Source organism: Anas platyrhynchos, chromosome 12 (genome assembly GCF_047663525.1).
Source record: "Anas platyrhynchos isolate ZD024472 breed Pekin duck chromosome 12, IASCAAS_PekinDuck_T2T, whole genome shotgun sequence".
NCBI lineage: Eukaryota > Metazoa > Chordata > Aves > Anseriformes > Anatidae > Anas > Anas platyrhynchos.
Genome location: NC_092598.1, coordinates 1,883,227 through 1,909,353, shown reverse-complemented (window position 1 = coordinate 1,909,353; position 26,127 = coordinate 1,883,227). Strand labels below are relative to the sequence as shown.

General features: G+C 61.1%; 1 protein-coding gene across 3 annotated transcripts in view; it reads left to right on the top strand.

Moving 5' to 3' along the window:
* The window catches only part of ZFPM1 (zinc finger protein, FOG family member 1), a 31,794-nt gene that overhangs the window by 2,776 nt on the left and 2,891 nt on the right, over positions 1 to 26,127 (top strand). The window contains exons 2-9 of one of the 3 annotated variants that reach the window (XM_072043657.1): positions 11,305 to 11,436; positions 13,084 to 13,179; positions 21,713 to 21,846; positions 23,756 to 23,858; positions 24,954 to 25,163; positions 25,295 to 25,519; positions 25,748 to 25,843; positions 25,976 to 26,125. In XM_072043657.1, coding sequence (XP_071899758.1) covers positions 11,305 to 11,436; positions 13,084 to 13,179; positions 21,713 to 21,846; positions 23,756 to 23,858; positions 24,954 to 25,163; positions 25,295 to 25,519; positions 25,748 to 25,843; positions 25,976 to 26,125 — 1,146 coding nt within the window. Of the gene's footprint in view, positions 1 to 11,304; positions 11,437 to 11,578; positions 11,773 to 13,083; positions 13,180 to 21,712; positions 21,847 to 23,752; positions 23,859 to 24,953; positions 25,164 to 25,294; positions 25,520 to 25,747; positions 25,844 to 25,975; positions 26,126 to 26,127 lie in introns of those variants that run through there. The other 2 variants (XM_072043656.1, XM_072043658.1) reach the window with 2 other exon arrangements.

Genomic DNA, 26,127 nt, shown 5'->3' with positions numbered 1-26,127 from the left:
ACGGGGCTGGGGAGCGAGGCTCCTGGCAGCTGCGTGTGCGTGCGCTCACAGCGCCGGCTCCTCCGATGGGGGAACTGATAAGCCGCAGATTGATCTCGTGCTGCTGATGTGCCTCTCGCCGGCTGCTGGGGTTTTAATACATACGTGTTGTGTTATTTTATTTTATTTTATTTTTTTTATCCCCCACTTCGTAAATTAACTGGGAGCGAGCGTTTTTGTAGCAGTTTGCAGGAGCCCGCCTGTGTTGTTTTATATTTTTTTAATTTTTTTTAATTTTTTTTTCTTTTCCCTTTCTATTCTGCTTTCAGCTAGGGTAGATCTGAGCTCCCGATAAGCGCGGAGGCCCGATCTCCATCCTGATAAAGATTGCCAGGGAAGATAAGGGCCACTTATCTCTCCCGACCAGACTGGAGCAGGATTCGCTACAACAACAAACCCTGAAAAAAGGGGCAAAAGGGCTCCAACAATTTGTTCCACTGCAAATGTGATTAATGCAGGCGCTCTAATTATCTGATGGGGGGCAGCTGCCTGTGTGTTTTCCTTTCGCAGGGTGTGTTTTTATTCACCCCCCCCCCGTGCTGGTGCTGGTGTAGAAGCCGAGCTCTCCTCGGTGCCTTTTATCACCTACAGATGTTGCATTAGTTCGAGGGCTGACTTTCTTTTTCGATCGCTATCGCCCCGTCCTGCTCGGCGCAGCGAGCACACGGCGGTGGTTGGGTGCTGTGTTGTGTTTTTTTTTTTATTATTTTTTTTTTATTTAAAAAAAAAAAAAAAGCGCAGGCACATTTTTGCGCGGGGATATTTTTTTAATTGCTATTAGATGGTGTCAGATAGCGGGCGAGATCTGCGCCGCTCGAACCCTGCCTCCTCCTCGACGGGGTGGCGGTGTGTTTTGGGTTGTGTTTTTTTTATGTGTGTGTTTTTTTTCTTTTTTTTTTTTTATTTCCCTCCCTCGCTCAGCTCTGCCCGCGGGCGCTGCGTGCCGGGGCCGTGGGAGCCATCCTTCCCGGGAGCGGGGTGCTTGTGGAAAGCCGGAGTGAATTTCTTGTAAAGCTTCCAGTAGCCGGCCCAGAGCCTATTTTTAGTGCCGGCGTGGTAACCCCGTGCCTTTTGATCCTCCCGGCACGCCTCCTGCCCTCTTCTCCTGCTGTTTGCTCTCTGAGCGCTCCTTTCCTTTCGCTAGCGTGCAGGTGACTAACTCCCTCCGCTTTCTGATTTATTTTACATAGATTTTTTTTATTTTTAATTTTTTTTTCCCCTGCTGCTGCACTTTTCCATCCTCCGCCGCTCCGTGGTGCCTCGCTTTCCCCCATGGGTGCCTGCCGGGGAGGGATGCTCCGGGACGGGTGGGCGTTGTGCTGGCTGGGGTGGCGGATTTTTTTCCCCCCCTGGGCTGCTCCGCTGGCTGGGGAGGGTTCCCCGCCTCGTCTGCGGGGAGGACCCGAGGACAGGGGCGGCCTCCCAAAACCGGTCTTTTCTGCGATGCCGGGGGACCGGGGCCGGCCCCCGTGGCTGTCCTGCTCCCACGGGTGCTTGCCACCCTGCGTGCCAGCCCCTCCCCTCTTGTGCAAGCCCCTCGGAGGCGCTTGCCAGCCGTGACTCAGTGCCAGCCGTGTTGGCACGGCCGCCAAGCCCCGTGGCACCTCTGCCCCCGCAGCCGCTGCTGACGGCTCCTTGGGATGCAAATCTGATGGGGAGGACCCATCATGGTCCTTGGGGTGTCCCCGTGGCGTGTGGGGGGGTCCCCAAGGTGGGGTGGCGATGCTCTGATGGGGGTGGGACACATCCAGCAGGGCCACAGCCCCCATTTGAGCCCCTGGGTAGAGGGGTTCAACCAAAAGCGGGTGATGCTGGAAGGTGGGGAGGGGCTGTGGGGTCCCACGGAGCCGCTGTGGGGTCACCAATCTGCCAGGGGTTTGGGTACGTGTGTCCTGATGGACCCCTGATGTGGAAGAGGAGCTGTCCCCACGGCTGGGGGCAGAGGGGGTGGCTCGTCCCTGCGTCCCCCTGAGCGATTTTATCCCTGTGGTGCGAAGGCTCCGGGCTGTGCCAAGGAGGGGATGCCCCGTGTGCGCTCCCCTCGCCGCGTGCCCATCTCCAGACCTTGTTAAGGGGTTTCTCCCCGGGTTGTTTCTCCCCAAAAAGCCCCCAGCAGCGGGTCTGGCTGCGCGTGGGATGCTGTCCGGGTGGCAGCGCAGCAAAATCTGTTTGCCAAAATCATCCTGGCCGGGATGGGCTCGGCTTGAGGGCATGTGGGGAGACGGATGGGTGCTGCCCTTTGCGCCCGCTGCTCTTCCACCCCAATGGGGACGTCCCCAAAGGGCTGCAGGGAGCCACGGGGAGCCCCTGCTGGGGCTGAAGGCTCTGGCTTTGGACTCGTGCAGTTGGGCAAGGTTTCTGTTTTCCCTCCGTGAATCAAGGCCACCGAGCAAGCTGCAGCTTCCCCTTTCGCCGAGTTGCGAGGCGGCCAGCTCGGCGCTCGGGGCTGGGAAGGGAGCGGCGCTTTCCCCCGGGGGTGCTGCAGGTGGGGACAGCCCCGGGGACACCGTGTGATGGTGGCATCCCAAAGGCAACCAGGAGCTGGAATCACCGTGCCCTTGCCTGCCTCTGGTGCCTGCTGGGGATGGGGACATCCCCGGGGCATCCCGCACAGGAGCCGTGCGCCCAGCCCTGCGCCATCCATGGGGTCAGTGCCACCCCCATCCGTGACAGCGACGATGCTCCTGAGGTGCCCAAACTGGTGCTGGCGAAGCCTGGGGATGGAGCTGCCGTCTTTTTCATGGTGGTGGTGGATTTGGGGTCAAATCCGCCCTTTCTGAGCTTGGAGGAGGATGCTTGCCCTGCCCGCTGCTGCTCCCACTGCAGCCTCAGAAAACAAGCTCTGGTGGTGCCGTGGAATAAAACCAGCCCGGATTTTCCCCCGTGCCCACGTGGTGAGAAGGGAAAGCCCAAAGGCACGGCTCAGGGCACTGCAGGGGGATGGCAGGAGCAGAGAAACCTCCTGGCTTTCTGCATTTGGGAAGAAAAAGTGAAAAATGCCCCCGGCACCCAGCAGCAGCTCTTGCTGGCCAGCTCTGCGCATCCTGCGGGCACCCAGGACCTTGGGTTTGATCCCAAGGAGGGGGACGAGGAGGCTTCCTCCCTCCCCGCGGAGAGGAGCACGGATGGAAGCAGAAGGCCAAGCTCTTTTTTTATTTTTTAATTTTTTTTCTGTGCCCCGTCCCATGACCGTTTTTTGCTGCCTGACTCAGGGCTTTTTTGGACGCTCCGGCTTGGCGAGGCCGATGTCCTGCTTCGTGTTTTTATCAGAAAAGTTCAAGTGTTTCGGGGGTAATAAAGTTCCCTCTTCCGATCGCCGCGGCGGTGAAGGCTCCTCATTGTTCCTGTAGCAACATGTTTTTTTGGAAGGGCTGAAACGCCGAAAGGAATGCAACCGCTGACCTTGGGCCGCAGTAGGGTTAAGGAGTGTGTGCCTATGAGTCACTCCAGATAAGAGCCTTCCACGGCTTTTTTTTCTTTTTTTTTTTCTTTTTTTCCTCCAAAATAATTCTTTATCTCCCCTTTCTCACATCGACATCTTTTTCTTGCCATCTCCCATTCAGGAGGAAACGCGCCGCCGCGATGTGCGCAGCTGATGAGACGTGGGCGCATTGTCCTCGCCTTCCGAGCGGGGTTTTTGGGGACGTGTGGGACGGGGACAGCGGCGGTGCCATCCCCGTGGCACATTTGGTGCCACCAGCACGCGGCGTGCGCCCTGTATAGGACAGCATCACCCAGCCCTGGGGCTTTATTTAATTTTTTTTTCGCTTTGGGTGCCTTCCCCTCTCCTTCTCCACCGGGAAGTTCGGCCGCTCGCGCGCTGCTCCGTCTCCCAGGCGAGGCCCCTCGTGCTACTTGCAGCTCCTATGATAATGCGGAAAGTTGAACTGGCCCCATTACTGCGCTGCGATGGTTGCCTCGATAACGCCCCGATAATGGCAGCGATAGCAGCGGCTCGGTAGCCAATGGCTCTGCCGCTCCTCCCATTAACATTCCCCACCACGGCCCGGCTCGGAGCTGCCTATCTGCTCTCCATTTCCACTCCTCCGCTAGATAAGAATGGAAATACTGACTTCATAGCTCACTGATTAAAGTGTCTGGATTTCTTGATAATACACAGATAAATTATGTTTTTCAAAAAGAAGGTAGGGAAGGGAGTGCGAGGGGAGGGAAAAAAGCTCCAGTCCATTTTTATTATTTTTTTTTTCCCTTCCCTCTTGCTCAGGGACGGACCAGAAAGAGGGGTGCCGCGGATTTTTGGGGCATTGGGGCCAGGCTGTGTGGGTTTGTGTGCGCTGGGTTTGCTGGCAGCACGTGGGGCCGTGCACCTCCTGGTGCTGCCACTGCTCCTGCTGCCGCTCCGTGCCTCCTGCTCCCAAAATACCGTGGCCACTCGGTGCAGCCACAAGCGGTTGTGTCCCCGCGGTGGCACGGAGACCCTCGGCCACCTGGGACCTGCTCGTGCCATGCTTTGCTGCACCTCCTGGGGGTGTTTGGTGTCACCAGCCGTGGTGATGCCGTGGGGTTGTGGCACGTGGCGGTGCCACTTTGGTGCTCGTGGTGCCACCTTGGTGCTGGCGGTGCCACCCCAGCACCCTCCTCCTGTCCCTTACTTGTCCCCCGTGGACTCATGAGGATGCTCAGGGAGGTGTTTGCATTTCTCAACCTGATTTTGCACCCTCAGGCCTGCTGGCTTTGCACCCCAGGGTGCCTCTCCAAGCTCTTTTCTGCGAGTGCCAGTCACATCTCATGGCTCTGAGCGCAAAGGACGGGCTCAGCCCCAAGGATGGTGACACCCAGCCCTGCAGGGATGCTTTGGGCTCAGCCTCATCCTGCTGGCACGAGCTGTGCTTCATTAAACCATTCCCAATGTCCCATCCCAGCTTACAGAGGCTCCAGCCGTTGTGCCCGGTGGCCTCAAACAGGGCTGGGTGATGGGAGCAGGCAGGGCAAGGAAGGACCCCGAAAATCACCCGTTTCGGGCGCTTTCCTAAATTTTCCTTGAGGTTCTTCAGTCAGCCCTGCCAGAGCAAATGGGGCTCCCAGACTTTTTGGTTCCTCGCGCTCGGAAAGGTATCGACCGCAAGGATCTAAGTTTGTTTCATCTAAATATAAAACTAAAGAGCAAACAGTATAAAGTTCATTTTTTAATGTGCTGCCCCATTCCAGTTGGGCTGTTCTCTTTATTTTTTTTAGAGGCACTGTGATAAAAAGCAGCGATAAAGCCAGGACTGTTTTGTGTAGGAGTCGGTATCTGCGTTATCTATCTCCCTTTTTCACTCTCCGAGCAGCTCTGTTGTTTTTTACTCTTATCTCGCTCCACCAAAATGCCAAGAACAGGAAAAAAAAAAAAAAAAAAAGAAAAAAAAAAAAAAGGCAGCCCAGGCGCGCGCGTTTGCACAGACACAAACCCCGTTATTGGTGGAGCCGGGCACAAAGCACTGCCCCTCGGGAGCTGGGGGGCTGTGGGGGGGCTCTGCACCCACCGGGGCACGGGCTGCCAGCGGGATGCAGGAGCCCCGGTGATGGTTTTTGGGGCCAGCAGCTCCTGTGACCTTCGTCCCGCGGCTCGGTGCTGGCTGCCTGCCCTGCTGCTTGCAGACAGAGTGCCTCGTGCCCTGCTAGGGGTGTTTTCTGCTCCCAGAGCCCCCCCATCCCTGCTCGTCCCTGTGTTGGTGGCCACAGACCCGGCACCAGTGCACTGGGTGCACTGGGGGGACTGGGAGCCAGCGGGGAGCCCCAGCTGGAGCATCACTGCCTGATGGATCCAGCACTGCCTGTGTCCCTGTCCCTCTGTCTGCATCCTCGCCGGGTGCTGTTGTGCACGGAAACTTCAGAACTGGGCAAAATCCGTCCAAAATTGTGTCCATTGCTGGTGCTTTTTGTTTTGGGGTGGGCTCACGGGGCTGTAGAAGCTCCGCCAGTCGGCGACCCAAAGCGCTTCCCACGAGCAGCAGCCAGAGGTGGGGGCCGGCTCCGGTGAGGATCTCCGGGGTAATTCTGGGGTAATTTGTCGCGGGATTAGCGCAGAGCCTGACCTCTGGCCTCGCCCTCACCTTGTGTCCTCGGGGCCGTGCCGGCGGGCGAGCATCCCGTCCTGCTGGGGCCCCGTGCAGGCTGCCCATGGAACAGCATTACCCTATGCTGGAGGAAAAATATGGAAATTGAGGCTTTCCACCCAGAAAAAGTCCCTGTTCCCCATGGAACAGCGTTACCCTATGCTGGAGGAAAAATCTGGGAATTGAGGCTTTTCACCCGGAAAAAGTCCCTTTGGCCACCAGGCGCCGAGGCACCTGGTGCAGGAGCAGCTTGCTTTGGGTGCACCCGCTCGGATCCTGATTTTTTGGGTCCTTCCCAAGGATTCTTTGGGGTCCTTCCCAAGGATCCTCTTGGATCCTTCCCTGTTCGCCCCCCCCCGGAGCAGTGGGGCTGCCATGGCTGCACCCTCCCATCCGTGTGCGCCGGGCACCCCTCGGTTGCGCATCCCCTCCTGCGCCCTGCTGGGGGCTGCCTCAGTTTCCCCGCTGTACCCAAGCCACCGGGGTCCCATCCCCACGCAGGGACCCCCACTTTTTCCCCCCCCAAATCCCCTCCAGCAGCCAGGCAGGGCTCTGCTGAGCCGCGTCCCCGTTCCGTGCAGCGATCTGCTCCTATCCATCTGATGCGCCGGGGCCGGGGACGGCTCTATTAGAAGCTCTCCTCTCTTAAAATCTATCAGGGCGCTATCGGCCCCATCTGAAACGTAAAGTCACTTCATTGTCATTGTTCCTGGATTTTCTTTCTCATTATTTTCCCGTGCCCCCCGCGGCCCGCTCCCCCCCCCCCCCCCTCCCCTCCCCTCGGCGGCTGTTTGATATGATGCGGGCTCCCTCGCTATTAGTATTAGTAATCGCGTCCCCTGAAGTGAAACAATCTCCTGTAATCTATCAGCAGTTTATCGGACCTATCTGAGCGCCGGGAATGGCTGGGCCCGGCGATGGCGCCATGCTCGGGCGCTGATAAAGTTACAGAGTTCAGCCGGTGATGAATGTTAAGTAACTGCACCCCGCGCAGATAGGATGTGGACTTGGCAGGGGGAGCAGCTCCGGCTGAAACCAATCTCTCCCCTATCAGCAGGGCTGGTTTTTCTCAGGCTCTGCCTCTCCGCTTGGCTTTTCTTTCCCCCCCCCCCAACAAAAGGGGGCTGCTCGTTTTTGGGGAGGGATGCTCGGGATGGGGGTGCCGCTACCCGGCACCCGCGGACCCCGGGGCGCAGGCATGAGCCATTGCAGCATCCGTCCCTCCAGGTAAATTAAGGCAAAAATCATAATTTATAATTAAAAAATGATCCCAAACTATCAAATCCTCCGCCTAGCAGCTCCCCGACTCTTTTTCTTCTCCTTCCCCTTTTAACACAGAAGAGCCGCGGGGCGAGTTTATCTGGGCGCGATAGAAAAGGGCTCCTAATTCGAGATAGGTACGGCTGGGGCTGGCCCCAACATTATCAGCTCCGTGCATGGGGTTGATATTAAAAATGCTGATATCTCGGAGGGGGGATGCTGCTCCAAACCTGCGCCGGGGCTGATAGGGGGAGAGTTTTGCTCTGCGCTCAGCAAGGCTCGTTTTTCCTCCAAAACAGGGTCCCCGGGGCGGGAAGGTCCCTCCTGCTGCCTCCATCCCCGGCTTCCCCACGGAATAGGTTGTAATTTTGGTAAGGTTGAGATGGGAAAGATCGGCCAAAGGGAGCCGAAAATAACCCGCTGGATAGCGTGACCTTTGGGGACTCGCGTCACTTCCCAGCCACCAAAACCTCGTTTGCCCTCGGCTGGGGCTCTTGGCATCCCCGCTCCGGTGCTGCCCGGGGCACCCGAGGCCACGCAGAACATCGGGGCTGCTGGAAGAGAAACCTTAATAAGTACCAGGAAAAAATTGGGTGAGAAGCACGGGCCGCTGGCCCATCAGATAGCGGCGGTTTTTGGATCGCCCTGCAGCCCAGGTTGCTCCCCGGGCGTTGCTCGCTGCGGGGCGGCCGCAGCCCAACCTTGCTACGAGACCCTGGGGAATCCCCGGGCTGTGCCGGACCTGGCCGAATTGCTGCAGAATTAGGGGGAGGGTTGCTGGGAGGGGGGTCACAGCCACAATATATGGTTTGGGCACCTCTGATGTGTGGTTTGGGCACCTCTGAAACTCCGTTTGGGCACCTCCAGTTGGCGATGCCATAGCCGGGAATGGAGGTGCCCCTCTTTGAGGATCGGTTTCCCAGGGCACACCTGCTGGCAGTGCAGCCCTTTGGCTCTTGTCTGTGAATTTTGGGCTGGTTTTGGGGGTAAAGAGGGAGCTTTGGGATCTCGAGGCAGCTGTGCCACCCCAAAAAGGTGCTATCCAAGCCCATCTCCCTGCTTGCGACGTGATCAGGGAGCGTCCCGGAGGGTTTGCAAACCAGGAGCGCTGCTTTGGGCCCACCTGGACCTGGTGGCGAGCCTCAGCTGGCCCATTGGGGATTTTTTGTTTCGGTTTTAATTTGAGGATGACTTCGGGGTCAGCGTAGGGATGAGGAGGAGCTTGAAGGATGCTGTGGAGACGGAGAACAGGGCGGCTCTCTGCTCTCCAGCAGCTCGCCCCGTGGCTGCACCCGTGGTCCTGCTGTGCCAAGCGCTCACACCGGGGAGCTGGGGACACTGGGGAGGTCCCTGGGGTGTATGGGCACGGGGGGGACACCGAGGGGACACCGTGGTGCTCCCCCAGCCCAGGGCTCTGCGGTCACCGCGAGGCGTGGGGACGTGGTCAGCCTTCGGTCCCCAGCTCCCCGAGCGCCGTCGTTCTGCTTGGCAGCGGCAGATCCGTTTTATTTTAAGAAGATAAATAAAATAAGCTCCTGGACTTTGATGCGTGCTGATAAAATTAAAAAGAAGAGAAAAAAAAAAAAAAAAAGCAGAAGGGAGCGCGGGTCGCCCCCAGCTCGCACGTGCGCGCGGTCACAGCAGCGCTGGCAGCGCGCGGGCGGTGGCCGGGACCTGCTTCCACGGGACTCCTCCTCCTCCTCTTCCTCCTCCTCCTCCTCCCCGCTCGCAGAGCTGGTGGGAAAGTCTGGATCTGTTGCTATTTTCTATCTGTTATCGAGGCCTCTTATCGCTTTGCTCTTGTCTGCATGCCTGCTTTTGGAGCGTCCAGGGTCTCTCTCTTGGCAGCCTGGAAAAGTCCCCCTCCTTTTTTTTTTTTTTTTTTTTTTTTTTCCCTTTTATTTAATTTACCAGATAAGTGCAAGGCATGGAGAAAAGGTTTATTGTTCCTGTGCTGGGAGAACCTTAATTGCAGTGGAATGATCAAATCATTACCTGGGCAATGGTGATTTTCCCCATGCTGGAGAAGCCCCTCGGAGCCATCGCGCTCGCCGGGGCGCACGGCCACTTGCTCCCCGCTTTGCTGGGGACCAATTTTGGGGCGCAGCGCCCGGACGTGGCCTCGTGGGTGCAGGTTTGGTGGTGGGATATGGGGGTCCTGGCCCCCATCCTGGGAGGGGAGTGGTGGTGGAGCAGGACCAGGCCAGGTGCTGGCACCCATCGCTGCGCCCACCCCGCCACTGGCACCTGAGCGACTTGGGTGCGTCGCCTGTGGTTAATGCCACTTCTTCCAATTGCTGTCATTTAAAAAAAAAAAAAATCCCTCCTTGTTATCAGAAAAAAAAAAAAGAGAGAGGAAGGGAGGGAGGAGGAAGAAGAGTTAATCGCCAAGCGGAGTATCTTGGACCAGAGCATTTTTTGGCTCTTCCCCTCTCTGTAAAGCCAGCCTCAGTAATTCAGTTTTAAAGCATGAAAAAAGGGAGTTGATGAAATTCCACTATCAGCACTGAACCAATATGCAAAATATCTCGCCGAAAATCAAATAGCTATTATGTTTTCATTTCCATTTCAGCGTATTTGCTTAATGAAGAATAGACAGATCAGGCAAGCCGAGGGAGGCTGTGTGCGGTGATAACTGCGCAGGGCTTCCAGCAATCCCGGAGAAATGACGCTCTGCTCCCTGCTCCGCCGCTCGCTCTCCCTCTCTCCCTTTTTTTTTTTCCCTTTTTTTTTTTTTATTTAAATAGCCAGTATTTCCTCTAACCTGCCTGGCCGTGGTGCTTTACTCCCCCGGGGATGGTTGGGCTGGGGCAGGGCTGCTCGCAGGGGCGCGCTGGATGTGGGGACGCGTCCTTGGTGACATGGGACCGGGTGCACGTGGCCGGCGCGGGTGCCACTTGTCCCCCCGTGTCCCCATCCCCATGGGCACCCTGTGCCGGTGCATTACCCACCAACGAGGTTTTATAGGATCAGTTTCCACCCCATCACCTCTCGGGGAGGGTGGCGGGTGCCATGGGGCACCCTGTTGGGTACCCTGGGGCGAGTGGCACACGTGGCCCTGTCCCCATCCCGTCCCGTCCCGGCAGTGCAGGCACGAGTTGGGTTAACTTTATCAGGAGCCCGAGAGCCGCGAAGGCGTGAAAGAAAAAATTAGCCTAACAATGTTTCATTTACAGCGAGAGAAACGATTTGTTAGCCGGCGATTGTTTCTGAATATTATCAGAGTCTTTTTAATTGTGCTGGAACTGAAATTAGCAGAATTAGAATAAATTGCCTTCCCTTCTCCGGCAGCCTCTTTATTCACGCTCATTGTTGTCTGCTTTGTATAGATTATGGGCCCTTTGTTCTCCCGGTGTAAATATCCCTGCCTGGAGTCACGGAGAGCGGCTGAGGTCTGCGCGCAGCCGCCCGCCGCGCTTCCCCCTGCCCCGGTGTCGGTGTCGGGGCGATGCCGGGGGCTTGGCCGCCCGGTGCTCGCCTCGCCTCGTGCCGGCACGAGCCGCCTGCCGGCCTCCTTCCTCCCTCCCTGCCTCTTTTCGGCCCCGTGGGATGCTGAGTTGCCATGGCAATGGCAGCGTGCCGAGGGCTGTGGGGTACCCGCGGCGCATCCCGCACCCACCCGCCCTGCGCTCCCCATTTCCCGGTGCGGGGATGCGCAACGGGGACCCCACTTGCTTCTGGGGCTCGTTCCTCCAGCTCCATGTCTGGGGGGGAACCAAACATCCCTTGGGGACACCCTAAAACAAGGCAGTGGTTCCGTAAACCCCATTAGCAAGGGGACAAGGGGCATCAGTGATGTGCTGGGCAGTGTGGGGTCACCCTTCCTGTGCCGTGCGGAGCTGTAGGGTGTCCCTGTCCGTGAGCATCCCTCAAAGCGAGCAGGGTCCTGCCTGGGGAGGGGCTCCAGGGCTCTGCCCCCCACTGACCACCCCTCTGTGTTTCGCAGGTTCCCTGGGAGCGATGGAGGAAGGCGAGGACGCCCCGGCGGGGCAGAAGAGCCCCTCGGAGAGGGAAGGGGCTGCCTCGGATCAGGAGGGCTCTGCCGAGCACGACGCCTCCAGCCCCCCCAGCAGCGAAGGTGAGCAGCACCTCAGGGCTTTCCATTTGCTCCCCGCAGCGTGGGCTCAGCTGCTGGTGCTTGGTGTTAATTAGCTAATGAAGCATTCCCCGCCCCATCATTAGCAGGGGGGTAATTAAGACCCAGGTGGGCTTTGGGTGCTCCATCCTGGTGCTCTGCGTGGTCCCGGGATGATGGCCAGGAGAACGGATGCTCTTTGGTGGGCTCCTGTGGCCCTTCCCCGGCACGGAGGGGACCCCAGCAGGGGGAATTGGGGACAGGCAGGAGCAACCTCAGCCATCCCAGGGGCAGGAACATGCTGGGGGGGGTCACACATCGGGCTGCTGGAAGCCAAAGGTGAGCTGGGTTGCTGGCTACCACCAAGCACCATCACCCCAAAACCGTTCCAGCGCCTTTCACCCCCCTGGATGGCTGCGTGGGAGGGATGTGGGGACACGGAGGGACCCTCGAGGCTGGCATCCGATGTGACATTGGTGGGGCTGGGGCCGGAGCCCCCGCGGTGCCGTTGCTGCCTGCTTCCTGCCCGCGCCGCCGCCGCCTGCCTGCCGCCGCTCCGCGCCCCACCCCAGGGCGGCCGCGTTTTCAGGGCCGGGCTGCCGCGGTCCCCAGATATCCTTTAAGTTCCTTCCTGTGGAGGTGGGGGCAAATCCTAATCAGTTAATGTTTGCAGCGCCCTGCGAGATAACGGCGGCGGGGCAAGGCTAATGGAGCCGGCCGGGAAAGAGCCGAGGCTCCCGGGAAGCGCCCGAACCCCAAAAGCCACGGGGTCAGTGCGGCTGCCGGGGCCCCAACGGGACCGGGGTCGGGGCAGGAGGGCAGGGGTGGCCGGGGGCAAACTTTGCTCGGCAGCACGGGGAGCGTTATCTGATGGGGGAGCGGGGCTGGGGGCGAGGGAGCTGGGAGCCCGGGCGCGGAGCTGCACCTGGCACTAGCCTGGCTTGATAAAGAGGTGATAGCAGAGATAACGCCGAGCAGCAATAACGGCCACTAAAGCTTTCAGCGAGATGGATAAAAATCAATATGCCAGGCACTTTGATTTATAGCCAAAAATAATAGGACTTTTATACCCGGTGATTGATTTATTTGATGTTAATCATCCCGCTTATCACCTGTATTAATAATCTCCAATGCCGGTGACGTCACCCCTGGGTGTTCGCTCTGGCGCCTATCGATTGGGCTCCGCGCTGGTTATCCGCCCGGGACGCGAAGGCAAACATGTACTTTGGGCGCTAATCTTCCACACTGTCATATGCAGATAGGCCTTATCTGCTGCATCTCCAACAGCAGTTAATGGAGAAAATAATTGTTATCAAGTTGCTATGAGTACGCCACAAATAGAGCCGTGACGGGAGCGGGACCGAACCCGGTCCGGGTGGCGCGGGGCGCTCGGTGCCGAGGGGGTGGTGGCAGAGCCGGGTGCCCCCCGGGGCTGGCAGGGTGTTTTGGTGGCGCCTTTTGGTGTGGGATGGGGGGCACCTGGGGTTTTGGGTGGCCCAGGTTGTCCGTGGGGACCCCACGTGGGCCTGGCTGTGGCCATGGTGTGGTGATTTTGGGGTGTGAGCCCCGTGTGCGTCCTCACCCCGGTGCGTCGCGGCAGCCTCTGAAGTTCCCCATGTGTGACCTTGTGCCTCCCCTCTCCTGCTGCAGAGGCAGAGTCGAAAGATGTCCCGGAGAGTCCGAAGGAGCCCGAGAAGTCGGATCCTGGAGAAAACCCACAGGAGCCAAACTCTTGGAATGGGCCAGGTGAGTCCCCAGCCGGTCACCGTGCTGCGTCCTGGGAGCGGGCAGCAGCTGGAGGCGTTGGGGTGTTCCCCTCCAGGGAGGGTCGTGGGGCTGAGACCTGGGCACGTTGCGAGCACCGAGCCTCCTGCTGGGACAGGAGATGCGGGAGGTGGTGGTGATGTTCTCCCACATCCCTCGGGTCTGTAAAAACCACGCCAGGAGCAGCCGGGCTGGAGGCAGCGGGGACATCGCGCGCCCCGGCGCGGGGAGGACTCTGTCCTGCCCCGCCACGCGCTGCCGAGGCCACTTCGCACACATCCTGGCAACCACAAGAGTGAAGCTCGAGTGGTTTGGTGATGCTTATCAAAACCCCAAGCAGCGAATAGAGCCAACTATCTCCCTGCTGGCATCTCCGCGCGGGGGCCGGCCAGCCGTGTGGGTGCCCCGCGCCCTATCGCGCCGCTATCTCCAAACCTCCGCGCCGATGGGTTTAGGGTCGGGGCTCCTCCGCAGATTGTGGGGCTGCGGGCACGTGCCCGTTGGGGCTGGCAGCAGCACGGCGAGCCCGACGGGTGCACGTGCCACCTTTTGGGCTCCGGTGGCTGCCCCGGGCATGCTGCGGGTGCTGCGCAGCCCCCGTGTCCCCTCGGCAGCCCCGGGGGCCGTTTTGGCAGCGGCGCGTTTCCTCCCCGCCGCACATGACGGGAAGGGGTGACCTCGGGGCTGGATAGCGATCGCCCTTCACCGCTGATCCCAGCCCGGTGATGGGGGTGGCTGGGGGGGACACGCTGCGTCCTCGTGGGCACCCAGGCAGGCTGGGTGTTGGAGAGCCCTGGGAAGGGCCGGCGGCCAGCGCACGTGTGCCGGCAGCTGCCGAAATCCCCACGGCGTTGGGGACAGCGATGGGGCGCCCGGCCCCACTCCCCATCCCGTGCCAGCCGAGGGGAAGCACACGCCGTCCCCGCTGATATCCCCATCCCTTCCTGCACGGCCGGCAGGAAGGAGCTGCGAGGCTCCAGCTCCTCTTTATCTGCTCCCCGGCCTTTTGTCCCCGTGACCGCGGGGCTCCTGCGCTGCCATCCCCGTGGGCGCGATGCCTCGCTGGGGACCTTCTCCCTCTCCTAAAAGCAAACCTTCCCAGCCCATCTGTGTGGCCAAAGCGAGCTCCAGCTCCATCCCCTTCTCCCACCTCAGGGTTTCCTAAAAGTGGGACCGTGTGGGGTCGTAGCGGGGTGCTCAGGAGGGCGCTGCCCAGCCGGACCCCTCGCCGCGGGCTCCCCAAACCGAGCGGCGCTCGGTGCGAAGCCTCCGCTCCGGCCCTGCCTCCCCCTTCCCCCCTCAACCAGCGCGGGTTATTTGCATTCTTTATGTAAAAGAGATTTTATTATCGCCTTCTCCCAGCCCATCTCTATTCTGGTAATTGGAGTGGTATTAATTTCTGTGTGGCTGGGAGTTGATGGCGGTCCGGCGATGCTGCAGCGATAGGGTGTTCCTTTCGCACCAACCGCCGCGATAGCCCGTCTATCAGGCGCTCTGCAGGCTCTGCACTTATCAGGGATGGAGCTGGCAAAAAGGGAAACTCTGAGCAGCCTGAATTTTCTTTTTATCTGGCAGGATCCGCCGTATGTCAGCAATGGCAGCCGCGAAGATGTGGCGGGGGGTGGGGGGGGGGCGGGCGCGAGGCTGCTCCCAGGCGCCTTTGTTCGCGCCCCGCGGGGTCTCGGGGGGCCGGGGGGTTTTGTGCTTAGGGTCTGCAACCCCCCTGCCCTCCGGGCACGTGTAATGGGGTGCTCGGTGGGCACGCTGCCCTGCGGGTGCTCAACAGCTTGGGATATTTTTCCAAGGGGTTCATGAGGCCCCAGGGTGGCACAGCAGCTTGGAGATGTCCCCATGTCCCCCCCTGTCCCCTCGCCGCTGTCCCTCCGCGCTGCAGCACCGCGTGGGGACTCTCTCTGGGTCTCCTTGGCCCCGCGGGGCAGGAGGAGTATTTTTTTTGAGTATTTTTTTTTTTTTTATCTTTGCAATGACCTTGTTCGCCAGGGTGGGCTGGCTGCTCGCAGCTCTGATATGCAAATAGCTGATACCATAATCTATAATCCTCAACTTGGGAGCGTTTACAGATGTGCGGGGCTGTTTCGGTGGCCGTGCCCGAGTGGGGCTGCTCCCCGGCCACGGGTTTGGTGGCTTCGTGTCGTTTTTGGACACTTTCTGAAGAGGTGCTGGGAGGGGATCACCGGTGCCCGTGCCCACCAGCAGCGAGCGGGGTCAGAGGGGGGACTTGGCGCCCACTGACGTCCCCCAAACCATCCCGTTATCGGTGCTCTCCCCTGCCCCAGCTCTCCATCTCTCCCACTCGTCGTTGTTTGCCTTGGAGCTGGGCCCGTGATGAGGACTTTGGGAGCACCTGCGGCCTCGGCTCCTCTCCAGCAGGGAGAGCTGGGGGCGTGGGACTGTCCCCTCCTGTCCCGAGCCCAGCTGAATGTCCTGGAGGCGCACAGCGAGATGCTCTGTGAAATGCTGCAAACCCGGCGCTGGCACGGGGAGAGCAGAGCCACGATCAAGCACCGGGCAGCTCAACCTCGATACTAGACACCAGAGAATCCCCACTGGCAGCCCAGGTAGCACGAAGCTTCTTGCTGCAGGAAGGGAGGGACCCCACAGCGGCACAGCCTCAACCTCACGGCACCGGCGGCGTGTCCCCCACCCCAAAAACCACGACCCCGGGGCAGCCGCCCCCGCCTCCTCCCTGGCACGCCGCCGCCGATAGCGATCAGCCACCGCACCAAAGGGGCCTTATCTATCTCCTGCCCACATCCCCCCCCCGTGCCACCACGGTGCCCAGGTACGGTGCCCGCTGCCCTCTCCGCGGTGCCAGCGCTCGGGGACCCCGTGGGTGTTTTGGTACGGCTGAGCCCCAGCATCCCGCTGCTGCCTCATTTTTTTGGGGTTTATTTCACCATCCCCAAGCTGCGACAACGATTTTGGGTCCGTTACAAAGCAATGCTCAGCTCTGCCTCCCCCCCTGCACCCCAAATCCCACCACGTGCAGTACCAGCTCCAGCACAGGGCGGGGGAATTTTTATTATTATTATTTTTCGCCGCATCTAAGTAAAACTGCAAACTTTTTTCCTCTTTCCCCCTTTCCTTTCTCTCCCCCCCCCCCTCCCCTTTCCCGTTCGCCTCCCTCTCTTGTTCGGTTGTGTTTATCTGCGCCGTGACTCCTGTCTGAATAATCTCTCGCAGCCTGGAGCTTGTGTGCAAACCTCAAGGTTTATTATCGGGGCGAGCAGGGCACGGCGAGGAGGGGACGGCTCGTCCTGACGGACAGCCCCGCGCCCCGCCGCGCTCCCCCTTCCCCTCCGCGCTGGTATGTGTGGGTGGGAAAAATTATTCCAGCTATTTCTCTTTATCATCCCCGGCCGGGCCGAGCGGCAGATAGTCGGGGTTGTGGTAGATTGCCGGGGAGAGAGGGGGGCGCAGGGGAGAAATTAGGGTCCTGAGGAGCCCCCCTGCCCAGCCTGTGCCTGCTGGAAGCAAAGCCAAGCCCCGTGCCGGCACCGAAGGCAGCGGGATATTTGGTGGCAGGGCTGGGGATGGTCCCAGAGGGGATGGGGACGCTTGTCCTGGTTTGGGGACACGGAGGGGGACCTGCGGGGTGCAGCACCCTGCCAGGGATGGGGATGCCGCAGGGAGGAGGGATGCTGAGGACGGTTTGGGGGGGGGGATGCTGAGGGCAGTCTGGGGACACCACTGGGTGGAGGGGCGTGGATCTGCCCCGTCCACCAGCCCGGGTTCCTCTGCTCCCCTTTTCCATCTCCCAGGGGCTTCCTTCCTGCCCCTCAACACCCCCCTGTTCCCATTTGCTCTGTCTGGGCAGCACCGGGGGGTTTCCAGTAGCCCCAGTTGTGGGGACAGAGCGGGGACGAGGGCCCCAAGAGGTGCCAAACCCTGGCCCAGGGCTCTTGCCACCCCTCGCTGGGGTCACCCCAAAACTTTCCCTCGTCCCAGCCCTCCGTGAGCGCTTTCTGTGTCCCTCTGATTATTTCTGCCCCCCCATAGAGCCCAGCTCAGTGTGACAAAGAGCCGGGGGGCTGTGGGGCCGATCATATCCTGGCTGGGAGGGCACCCATTCAGCTCTGAAATGAGCCGCGATAGCATCTCACGCCAGGGCAGCCGCTATTGTCTGCGGGGGGGGAAAAAGGAAAAGGGGGGGGACCCCGCTCTGCCTTTGCGTCCCCATCCCTCTCCTCCAGCTCTCCCTCGTGCCACCCCTTCCTGAAGGATGGGGAAGCCTCGTCCCCGAGTTCCCCGTGCGTTTGCGGGACGCAGCAACACCCCAAAGGCAAATGTCTCGGGGAGCCTTATCGGGACGCATCCTGCTGGGGCAGGGCGCCCCGGGCTGCGGGGGGTACCCGGGCACCGCGTGGCACCGCCGCGGCGCCTGCCAGCTGCGGGCCAGCTGGCGAGCGGGGCTCAGCACCCTTCCTTCACCACCACCACCCCCCCCCCCCAACAGTCCCGTAAAGCACCCGCGGGGGCAGGTAACAGCTCCTCCATTAAGCGGGGTCAGGGTTCGGCGCGATAAGGGCTCGCCGGTGTTGGGCGGCGAAAAATCAATACGCGGCGAGCGATGGTGCGGGGCGATAAGGGCAGAAATCCCCCCCCAACCCCAGCGGCAGGGGGAAGGGAGGTGCGTGAGGACCAGACCCCAAAGCTGGGGGGCTGCTCGGTCTCCCCCCGTGGCTCGGGGCTGGCCCACGGTGCCCCCAGGATCAGCACCCTCGGGTACCCCGAGCTGCCCGTCCTCGCCTGCTCTAATTTAAGCCCCGCTCGCTCCTTTGTTGTTCCCAAGGCTGCCCTGATTACTCGAGCACCCGGGACGGCAAAGCCGGGATAATCTCCTTAGCCCCTTTGGAGAGATTTCCCTTTGTGAGCCGAGGTGAAGAGTGGAGATGCTGCGTGTTCGCGGCTTAAGACTCTTCCCAATCGGCTCCCTCCATCTTATCGGCGCGGTGCCATCACATCATTGCGCTAGTTGAGTTGTCAGGATTTATTCCTTCCGACGCCTTCCAGCCATCGAAAAACAGCAGCCGGGGGCGTGCGGCGCCGGGGCTGGGGGCTCGGGGGGTTTCTCTTTTCCCCCCCAATTTTCCCAGCTGGGATGCTCCTGGGAGGCCGGGTACCAACTGATGGATGAACGGACTCACCCTCCTCTCCGGGGGTCCCCAACCCTAAGGACAGCAGAGGGGCTGGCTTGGGACCCCTTTGTCCCCATTCTCTGTTTTTTATGGAACTGGGGGGTGTCTCATTTGGGGTGGGGGCCCCCAGGCCTGGCAGCCCCCCAGGGGCCGGGGCGCTGTATTAATAGGCCTGCTGCGTAGTGCTGCCGGTGCTGGGAAGCGGTCTCATGACTCCCTGATAGCTGTATTTATCCAGATAGTATCCAGGCAGCTGCAAACACTGCCGAGTCCTCACATCGGAGATCCCAGCCCGGGGCAGATCCGATTCTTTAGGGTTTGGTTCAAGTATCGCCGATGCGTTTGGGGCGAGGGGATGGAGGTCCCCCCCGGGCCGTGGGAGCCTTTTGGGATGGGCGCAGCCCTTCTCTCCTGCTCGCTCCTGGAGGAAAATCGGACGTGTGTGTGCGCACACGTGTGCGTGGGGGGGTGCGTTTGCACCTCCTGAGCACCCAGGAGCCAGCGTGGGTCCCGGCGCTGCGTCCTCACCCACCTGCTGCCCTTGCGCCATGGATGCGCCTTGGCACAAGGATGCCCGTGGTTTTGGTTGTGCAAGCAAGCTGGTGCAGCCCACGCCATGGCCATGGGGACACCGCCGTGTGGCACCTCACATCCTCACCCCCCTGGGACCCCAGCCCCAGCTTGCCCCGGGTGCCCCAGGAGCTTTCTCTTTCATTTTACCGGCCGATAGACGGCAGCGGCGCGAGGAACGGGATTAATCTTTGCTCCCCGGCAGAGCTCAGGCTATTTCTCTGAAATCTCTCGATGAGGAGATAAGGCAAGGCACAGGGCCTGGGCGAGCAGGAGCTGCCGGCCCCTGGGCAAACACCAGGGCGAGGGGACCAGCCCCACTTTTGCGCCAGCCCCAGGGGATTGATTGTCCCCAAGCGGCACCGCTGTCCCCTTGCCATGGGGACCCCGTGCTGTGCCCAGCAGGTGCCCCTATTGGGACCAAAATCCCCTCGGTGTTATTTTTTTTCCCCTCCTTCCTTCCTTTTTGCTGCTTTTCCTTTTCGAAGCCAGCAGCCCCATCCCTGCCCGGCGTGGTTAATCATCTCGCAGATGAGAATTCCTGCGATAACGGCGGGGCCGCCCGCGGGGTACCGCCTCGCCGGGAACCGATGGCGAGATTAGATAACGGGGTCGCTTCTCTTACCCCGCGGGGTGCTGACACCGAGCGCCGGTGGCGAGGGCAGCGCAGGGCACCCGGACTTTGCTCCCTGGGGCCGCCGGGCTCCACGCGCCGGTCACCTCGAGCGTCCCCATGGGGTGGCACCGCCTGGGCCCTGGCACGTCCCAGGTCCCTGCTGCGGCGCTTTGAGGACAGGGCGATTTGGTTGAATTTGGGGCTGTCGGGGCTGGTTTCATGCGTGGATGGGGCCACCTGTGGGTGGCTGTCCCCATTTGGGGACGCTGCATGTGTGCTCGGCTTGGGTGGCATCCCCAAGGCCACCCGTTTTCCCTTTTTGTTCCGTTATTTCCCCTGTGCCCTGCGTGTTTATGTGGGGAAGACCTTTTTATTCCTCCTCACTCCGGGTGTTGTTGGCCACCTTGGTGAGGAGCACGGGGACATGAACCCAGCTGGGCACCCCCGTGTCACCCTATGTCCCCACAAACTGGGGCACAGCCATTCCCAGCAGCATCCCAAATCGTGCACAGGGTGCGGGCACAAATCCATCCGGAGACCCTCGGCCACCAGCACCGGGCTCAGCACCACCGGGAGCCCCGCTTTGGCCCAGCCCCGTGCTGCATTTTTGGGGGGCCGGGGGCGGATGCGCCCCGCTGCGGCGTGCCCGGTGGCGGGGCCGGCTCTATTTTTGTCCCCCCGTCTGGAACGGTTTTCTCTTTATCAGCGCCTGTGTGTTTTCTCTGCTGGGGATTGATACACAGAAGATGAAGTGCTCTGACATGGGAAGTGTCAGGCGAACGCGCTTATCTCGGAGACGTGGTCTCCTGACCCAAACGCCGCTGATTAGCACTGAGACGGGGGGAGGGGGGCATTGGGGGGGGGCAATGGGGGTGGGGGGGTGGCAGTTGGGCTCGGACAGGGACCCGTTCCCCAGGGACACCCAGGCAAAAGCCAGAGGTGAGCTAAATCCACGCAGAACCCATGGGGAGCACCGGAGGGGCGCCGAGGTGCTGGAAGTGCAAATTTGCTGGAAGTGCAAATTGGTGTGCAGCAGGGTGCCAGGGAGGAACAGCCCCTGTGGGGTCGTGGAGAGGGATGTACCCGTCGGCATGCCTCAGCTTTTGGGACCTTCGGCAACTTTGCGGACCTTTTCTCCCATCCAACCCTGCCAGATCATGTTTTTTTGTCCCCCAAGGGGCATCAGCTGCACCCCTGGGATGTGCTCGGATGTGCTCAGAGCTTCCTTGCCCACCCCCCAGATGGAGGGGACTCAAGGTGACACCGCGGGGCTGGGCGCTCGCAGGCACCTGCACCCCACGCTCAGCACCCAGCGCTGCCGGTGGCTCACCTGAAATAACCCCGGCGCAGAGAGGATCCAGATGTCAGCCCGGCTAATAAACGCATCAGATTCCAATCTCTGCAGCCATGGGATCGTTTTATCCTCCCCGCGTTCCCAGCCCTGAAAGCAATTTGCCTCCAAACGAGCGCAGCCTCCTCCCCATCCACAGGACCCGCGCGATGCAGCGGTGCCCTCGGAGGACGTGGCCGAGCGCACGAGCTGGGCACCAGTGTCCCCGGGGACACATGGCTGGTTTTTGGGGGACCCCAGAGCGGCCCTGGGAGCCCCGCAGTGCTGGTGGCACCCGTGGGTGTCTCGCTGTCCTCGGGGAGCATTCTTTGTCCTGGGGTCCCGCGGCGCTGCGTGGCGAGGTGCAGCCAGCGCGCGCCCATCCGCGTATTGGTTACCTGCCATCTTATCTGCGCTCCGAAAGACAAAGGCACGGTTAAAACATTTTAGAGCAGCCTTCATAGTGTATTAACGTGTTATCTAACCCATTAAACCCGAGCCTTATCAGATCATCAAAGCCATTAAGGCCTGAAGCTGCTGCGACTTTGGGTGCGGGGATGGGAAGCGCTCCTTCCGCTCCGCCACGGCACCGAGCCCGGACCCCCGGCGCGGGCACGCGGGGCCCAAGTGGTGCCCTCGGGGCTCTCCCGGCTTTGGGGCCGTGGTTTCGGCCAGTTGGGCACTCCAGCCCTGCTTTGTTTTTCCCCAAAACCTGCCTGAAAGGAACTTTCGTGGTCTTAACGCCTCCTGGGCACCATTTGGGAAGGGGATTGGGATCGGGATGGGGTCAGGGCTGCCCTCGGTGCCAGGGCCTGGCTGATGTGGGGTTTCTCTCCGCAGATGAGCTGGAGCTGGCGGTGCAGGATGGGGAGCAGCGGGTGCGAGCCCGACGGAGCCTCCCCGAGGGCTTCTCCTGGGGTCCCTTCCAGGGCAGCATCCACAGCGAGCCGGCATCGCCAGGGCACGGCGAGACGGTAAGGGGCAGTGATGGGAGGAAAGGGGGAAACCCACAGCAGTGAGCGCTTTGGGGACAGGAATCTTTGGGGAGGGATTTTCCCTGCACCTGCGCTGGGATCCCTGACCCCATGGGAATCACCCGGCTGCTTTTGGGTACCCGGGGATGGTCCCCTTGCCCTCCCACGTCCCCTTTGCACCACGGCTGTTAAAACACAGTGCAGGGGAGATGAGGCTCGGGGGGGTGATTTGGGGCTCACCCAAAATCGGTGTGAGGGTGTGTGTGGGTGTGCAGGGGTGTGCTGTGGGCCCTGGGGCCCCTCACGGCCACATCCTTCCCCTTTGCCCCCTCCCCGGAGCCGTGCGAGGGCAGCTCCAGCGCAGGGTCCTCGCAGGCGGGGCTCTCATCTTGGCTCCATCCCCACCTCCTCCTCCTCCTCGCTCCCTCACTCTCTTTTCTCTCTCTATATATATTTTTTTTTTAGCTCAGGCCCGTTTATCTTTGCCGAATTAAATCCTTGATTAACCCTTATCTGCCCAGTTTGGCTCCCTATCTCCCGGTTGGCGCCGTGTGTCCAGACACCCGGTACAGGATGATTGATTTCTTAAAGATATGCGCGGCTTTTCTCTGATACTTCATTTATTGTCTAAATATTTTTGCTCCCATTTCAGCAGCTCCCTTATCGAGCCGGGCTGATGATTCCCAGCCCTGCTTTCCTCCACCGCTCGCCTCCCTCCCTATCTCTGCTTGGGGGAAGCGAGGAAGGGATCGCAGCCCCGTCCCTGATAGGGGCTGTCGCCCTTGGGTCCCTTCGCCTTTGTTGCTGGAGGCAGGAGCGGGGGGGACATGAAGGGGGTGTCCCCAAATCCCCAAATGCCAGCTCGTAGATGGAGATTTAGTGGGGACTTGGGGACATCGGGTGGCTCCTGGGCATCTTTGGCCAGGAACGTGGCTTGGTAGGGATCGGGGTGGAGGTGATGGAGGAGGAGGATGCCTGCAGGTCCCATGGGGCTCCCCAAAATGCCCTCGCTCGGGAGGGTGCCCAAACCCTCTGGCAGTACGGGGGCAGTGCTCGGTGCTTGTCCCACGTCCCCTGAGCCCACCTGGCCCTATGGAGCAGGGGGGGTGACAGTGGGCAGCGTGGGGCTGCCCCGATAACACCGGCCCGGGCGGATGCGGCGCAGATAGGGTTTCCGATGGTTATCGGGGCCGGTTCAGCGCGGAGACACTGACCTCTTTGTTCGAGGGAAAACAAGGGAGGTTTTTCAGGGCTGGGGGCCGTGGCCGGGACGGGCAGCCCACCCTGCATCCACAGAGGGGAAACGGGGAGACTGGGAGCACCCTGGGGTGCTGCAGGGCTCCGTGGAGAGCAGCACCTGCACGGGGGCACCGCGGCTCCTCCGCGCACGGAGCAAATCTGCAAAGCAACAGCTGAAACCTCGCAGGGGGGGGCCCTATGCTGTGCCCCCCCTGCTCTCCAGAGCCGCTTTCTGCAGCATCAGCAGCTGCGGGCGGGCGCTGCGTGTGCACCAGCGCGGCGTGCACGCGTGCGTGCCAGCCCCTGTGTGTGTGTGCGCGCGCGCGCGTGCGCTTTATCGCGCTGCGAGCGCTCGGCTCCTCGCAGCGATAAGGCCCAAACCGGCTGAGACTGTCAGCCTGAGTTGGAGGGTTTAGAAATATTGGGACGAATAATTAGATTTCATATCGTTACCGCGGCAGCCATCGGAGGATCAGGCAGATTAATTTCCAACCACCACCCCCCCCCCCCCCGCCCCTTCCTCACGCATTAATATTCATTAGAGATGTAGGAAGGCAAAGCCGGGCGCAGCGCTGGCATGGGCAGAGCTGCCGTGCCCCCAGCCCTGCTGTCCCCACGGTGTCCCCACGCTGTCCCCACGCTCACCCACGTCTCTCCCTGCCCGCAGCAGAGCCCGCCCGTGACGCTGGTGCTGGGGGACGAGAGCTGCTGGCTGTCCCGCCTGCCCCTCGTGCCCGGAGAGCCCGACGCCAACGCCGTCATCTTCAGGAAGGGTGGGTACCTGCCGGGGGGGCACAGCCAGGGGTGCTGTGAGGAGAGGTGGTGCAAGATGCAGTGCAGGCAGTACTGGTAGCAGCGGTGCATGCACCTTGCAAGCCTTAGCGCAGGCATTACTGGCAGCGGTGGTGCAGAGCTGTGCGAGTGTTGGTGCAAAATCACTGCCAGCAGTGCTGCAAGTCAGTGCGAGTAATTCTGCAGGCAGTTGAGCACCTCGGTGCAAGGAATACTGCAGGCACTGGTGCGAGATTTAGTGCAGGGATTAACGCAAGCATTGGTGCAGGACCTGCTGCAAGCGTGGTGCAAGATTTAGTGCAAGATTTAGTGCAAGCAGTACTGCAAGCATTGGTGCAAGACTCACTGCACTCATTGCTGCAAGCATTGGTGCAGTCAGTGCAAGTAGTGGTGCACTATCCAGTGCGAGCAGTTGTGCAAGCGTTGCTGCAAGACTCAGTGCAAGCATTGGTGCAAGATTCAGTGCAATGTTCAGTGCAAGCAGTGGTGCAAGACTCAATGTATGCATTGCTGCCAGCATTGCTGCAGTTGGTGCAGGTATTGGTGCACTACCCAGTGCGAGCAGTTGCTGCAAGACACAGTGCAAGCATTGGTGCAGCCAGTGCAAGAATTGGTGCACTAGTAAGTCCGAGCAGTTGTGCAAGCATTGCTGCAGGACTCAGTGCCAGCATTGGTGCAAGGTTCAGTGCAATACTCATCGCAAGCAGTACTGCAAGCATTGGTACAAGACTCAATGCATGCACTACTGCAAACATTGGCGCAGCCAGTGCAAGAATTGGTGCACTAGTAAATCCGAGCAGTTGTGCAAGCACGGCTGCAGGACTCGGTGCCAGCACCGGTGCACGGTTCAGTACTGCAGGCGTTGGTGCAGGACCGGGCACGAGCACCCTTGGCAGCACCAGGGCTGTGCCAGGCAGCGCGGCTCAGGCGCAGGCTGACACCGCCACCTCCAGGCGAGCCGGGGCTTAGCCACAGCCAGGGGAACGCAGCCAGAGCTGCTTTTGGGGACACCACGATCCGGGGCTGGGGGTCCCGCTAACCGCTCGCCTTTTCTCCCCCCCCCCCCCAATATCCAGATGAAGCCGTGTGGTGCAGGACCACGCGCGCCGTGCGGGAGGCCGAGCCCGTGTGCGCCTTCGTGGTGGCCGAGCCGCCGGCCATCCCCAGCCAGGCGCTGAAAACCGAGCCTGGAGACGCACCCTACACAACCCCACTGCACTCCGACATCCAGCTGCTGCCCCAGCAGGCCGGCATGGCAGCCATCCTGGCCACCGCCGTGGTCAACAGTGAGTCCCCGGGGCTGGGGGGCATGGCGGGGGCTCGGGGCGACGCTGGTTGAGGGGTCCCCGGCCGCCCAGCGGGGCGCAGCGTCCCCGCGCTCGCTCCATCCCCTCCCGCCCGTCCCTTCCCTCCGCAGAGGACGTCTTCCCGTGCAAGGACTGCGGGATCTGGTACCGGAGCGAGCGCAACCTTCAAGCCCACCTGATGTATTACTGCGCCAGCCGGCAGAGCTCGGGCTCGCCCGCCGTGGACGAGAAGCCCAAGGAGACGTACCCCAACGAGCGCGTCTGCCCCTTCCCGCAGTGCAAGAAGAGCTGCCCCAGCGCCAGCTCCTTGGAAATCCACATGCGGAGCCACAGCGGTGCGGCACGGCACGGGGACGCCGAGGGGCGGGGAGGTTGCGCGGTCACCAGTTAGAGGAGGGTCACCCCCCCAGTTTGGGGCACTGGTTTGGGCAGCGCCCTGCAGCTGGTGCTCGCTTGCAAAGCGTAAATTCGGAGCGGGGTTGCCGCGTGTTGGTTGGGGCACAGGGGGTGTCCCCGCGGTCCCCGTCCCTCGGTGCTGAGCTGTCCGCCCGTCTGTCCCGCAGGGGAGCGGCCGTTTGTCTGCCTGATCTGCCTGTCCGCCTTCACCACCAAAGCCAACTGCGAGCGGCACCTCAAGGTGCACACCGACACCCTCAACGGTGAGTTGGGGCCACCTGGCATCCTCACGGGGCCACCCAACCCCTGCGGGTCCTGGGGACGGCGGCACCGGGGGATGGCGGCGACGGGGACGGGGCCCCCACGTCCCCTCCATGCCCCTGCATCCCTCGCAGGCGTGTGCCACAGCTGCGGCTTCATCTCCACCACGCGGGACATCCTCTACAGCCACCTGGTCACCAACCACATGATTTGCCAGCCGGGCTCCAAGGGAGAGGTGTACTCGCCGGCACCGGCGCTGCCCAACGCCAAACCCCTCGCCCCCGGT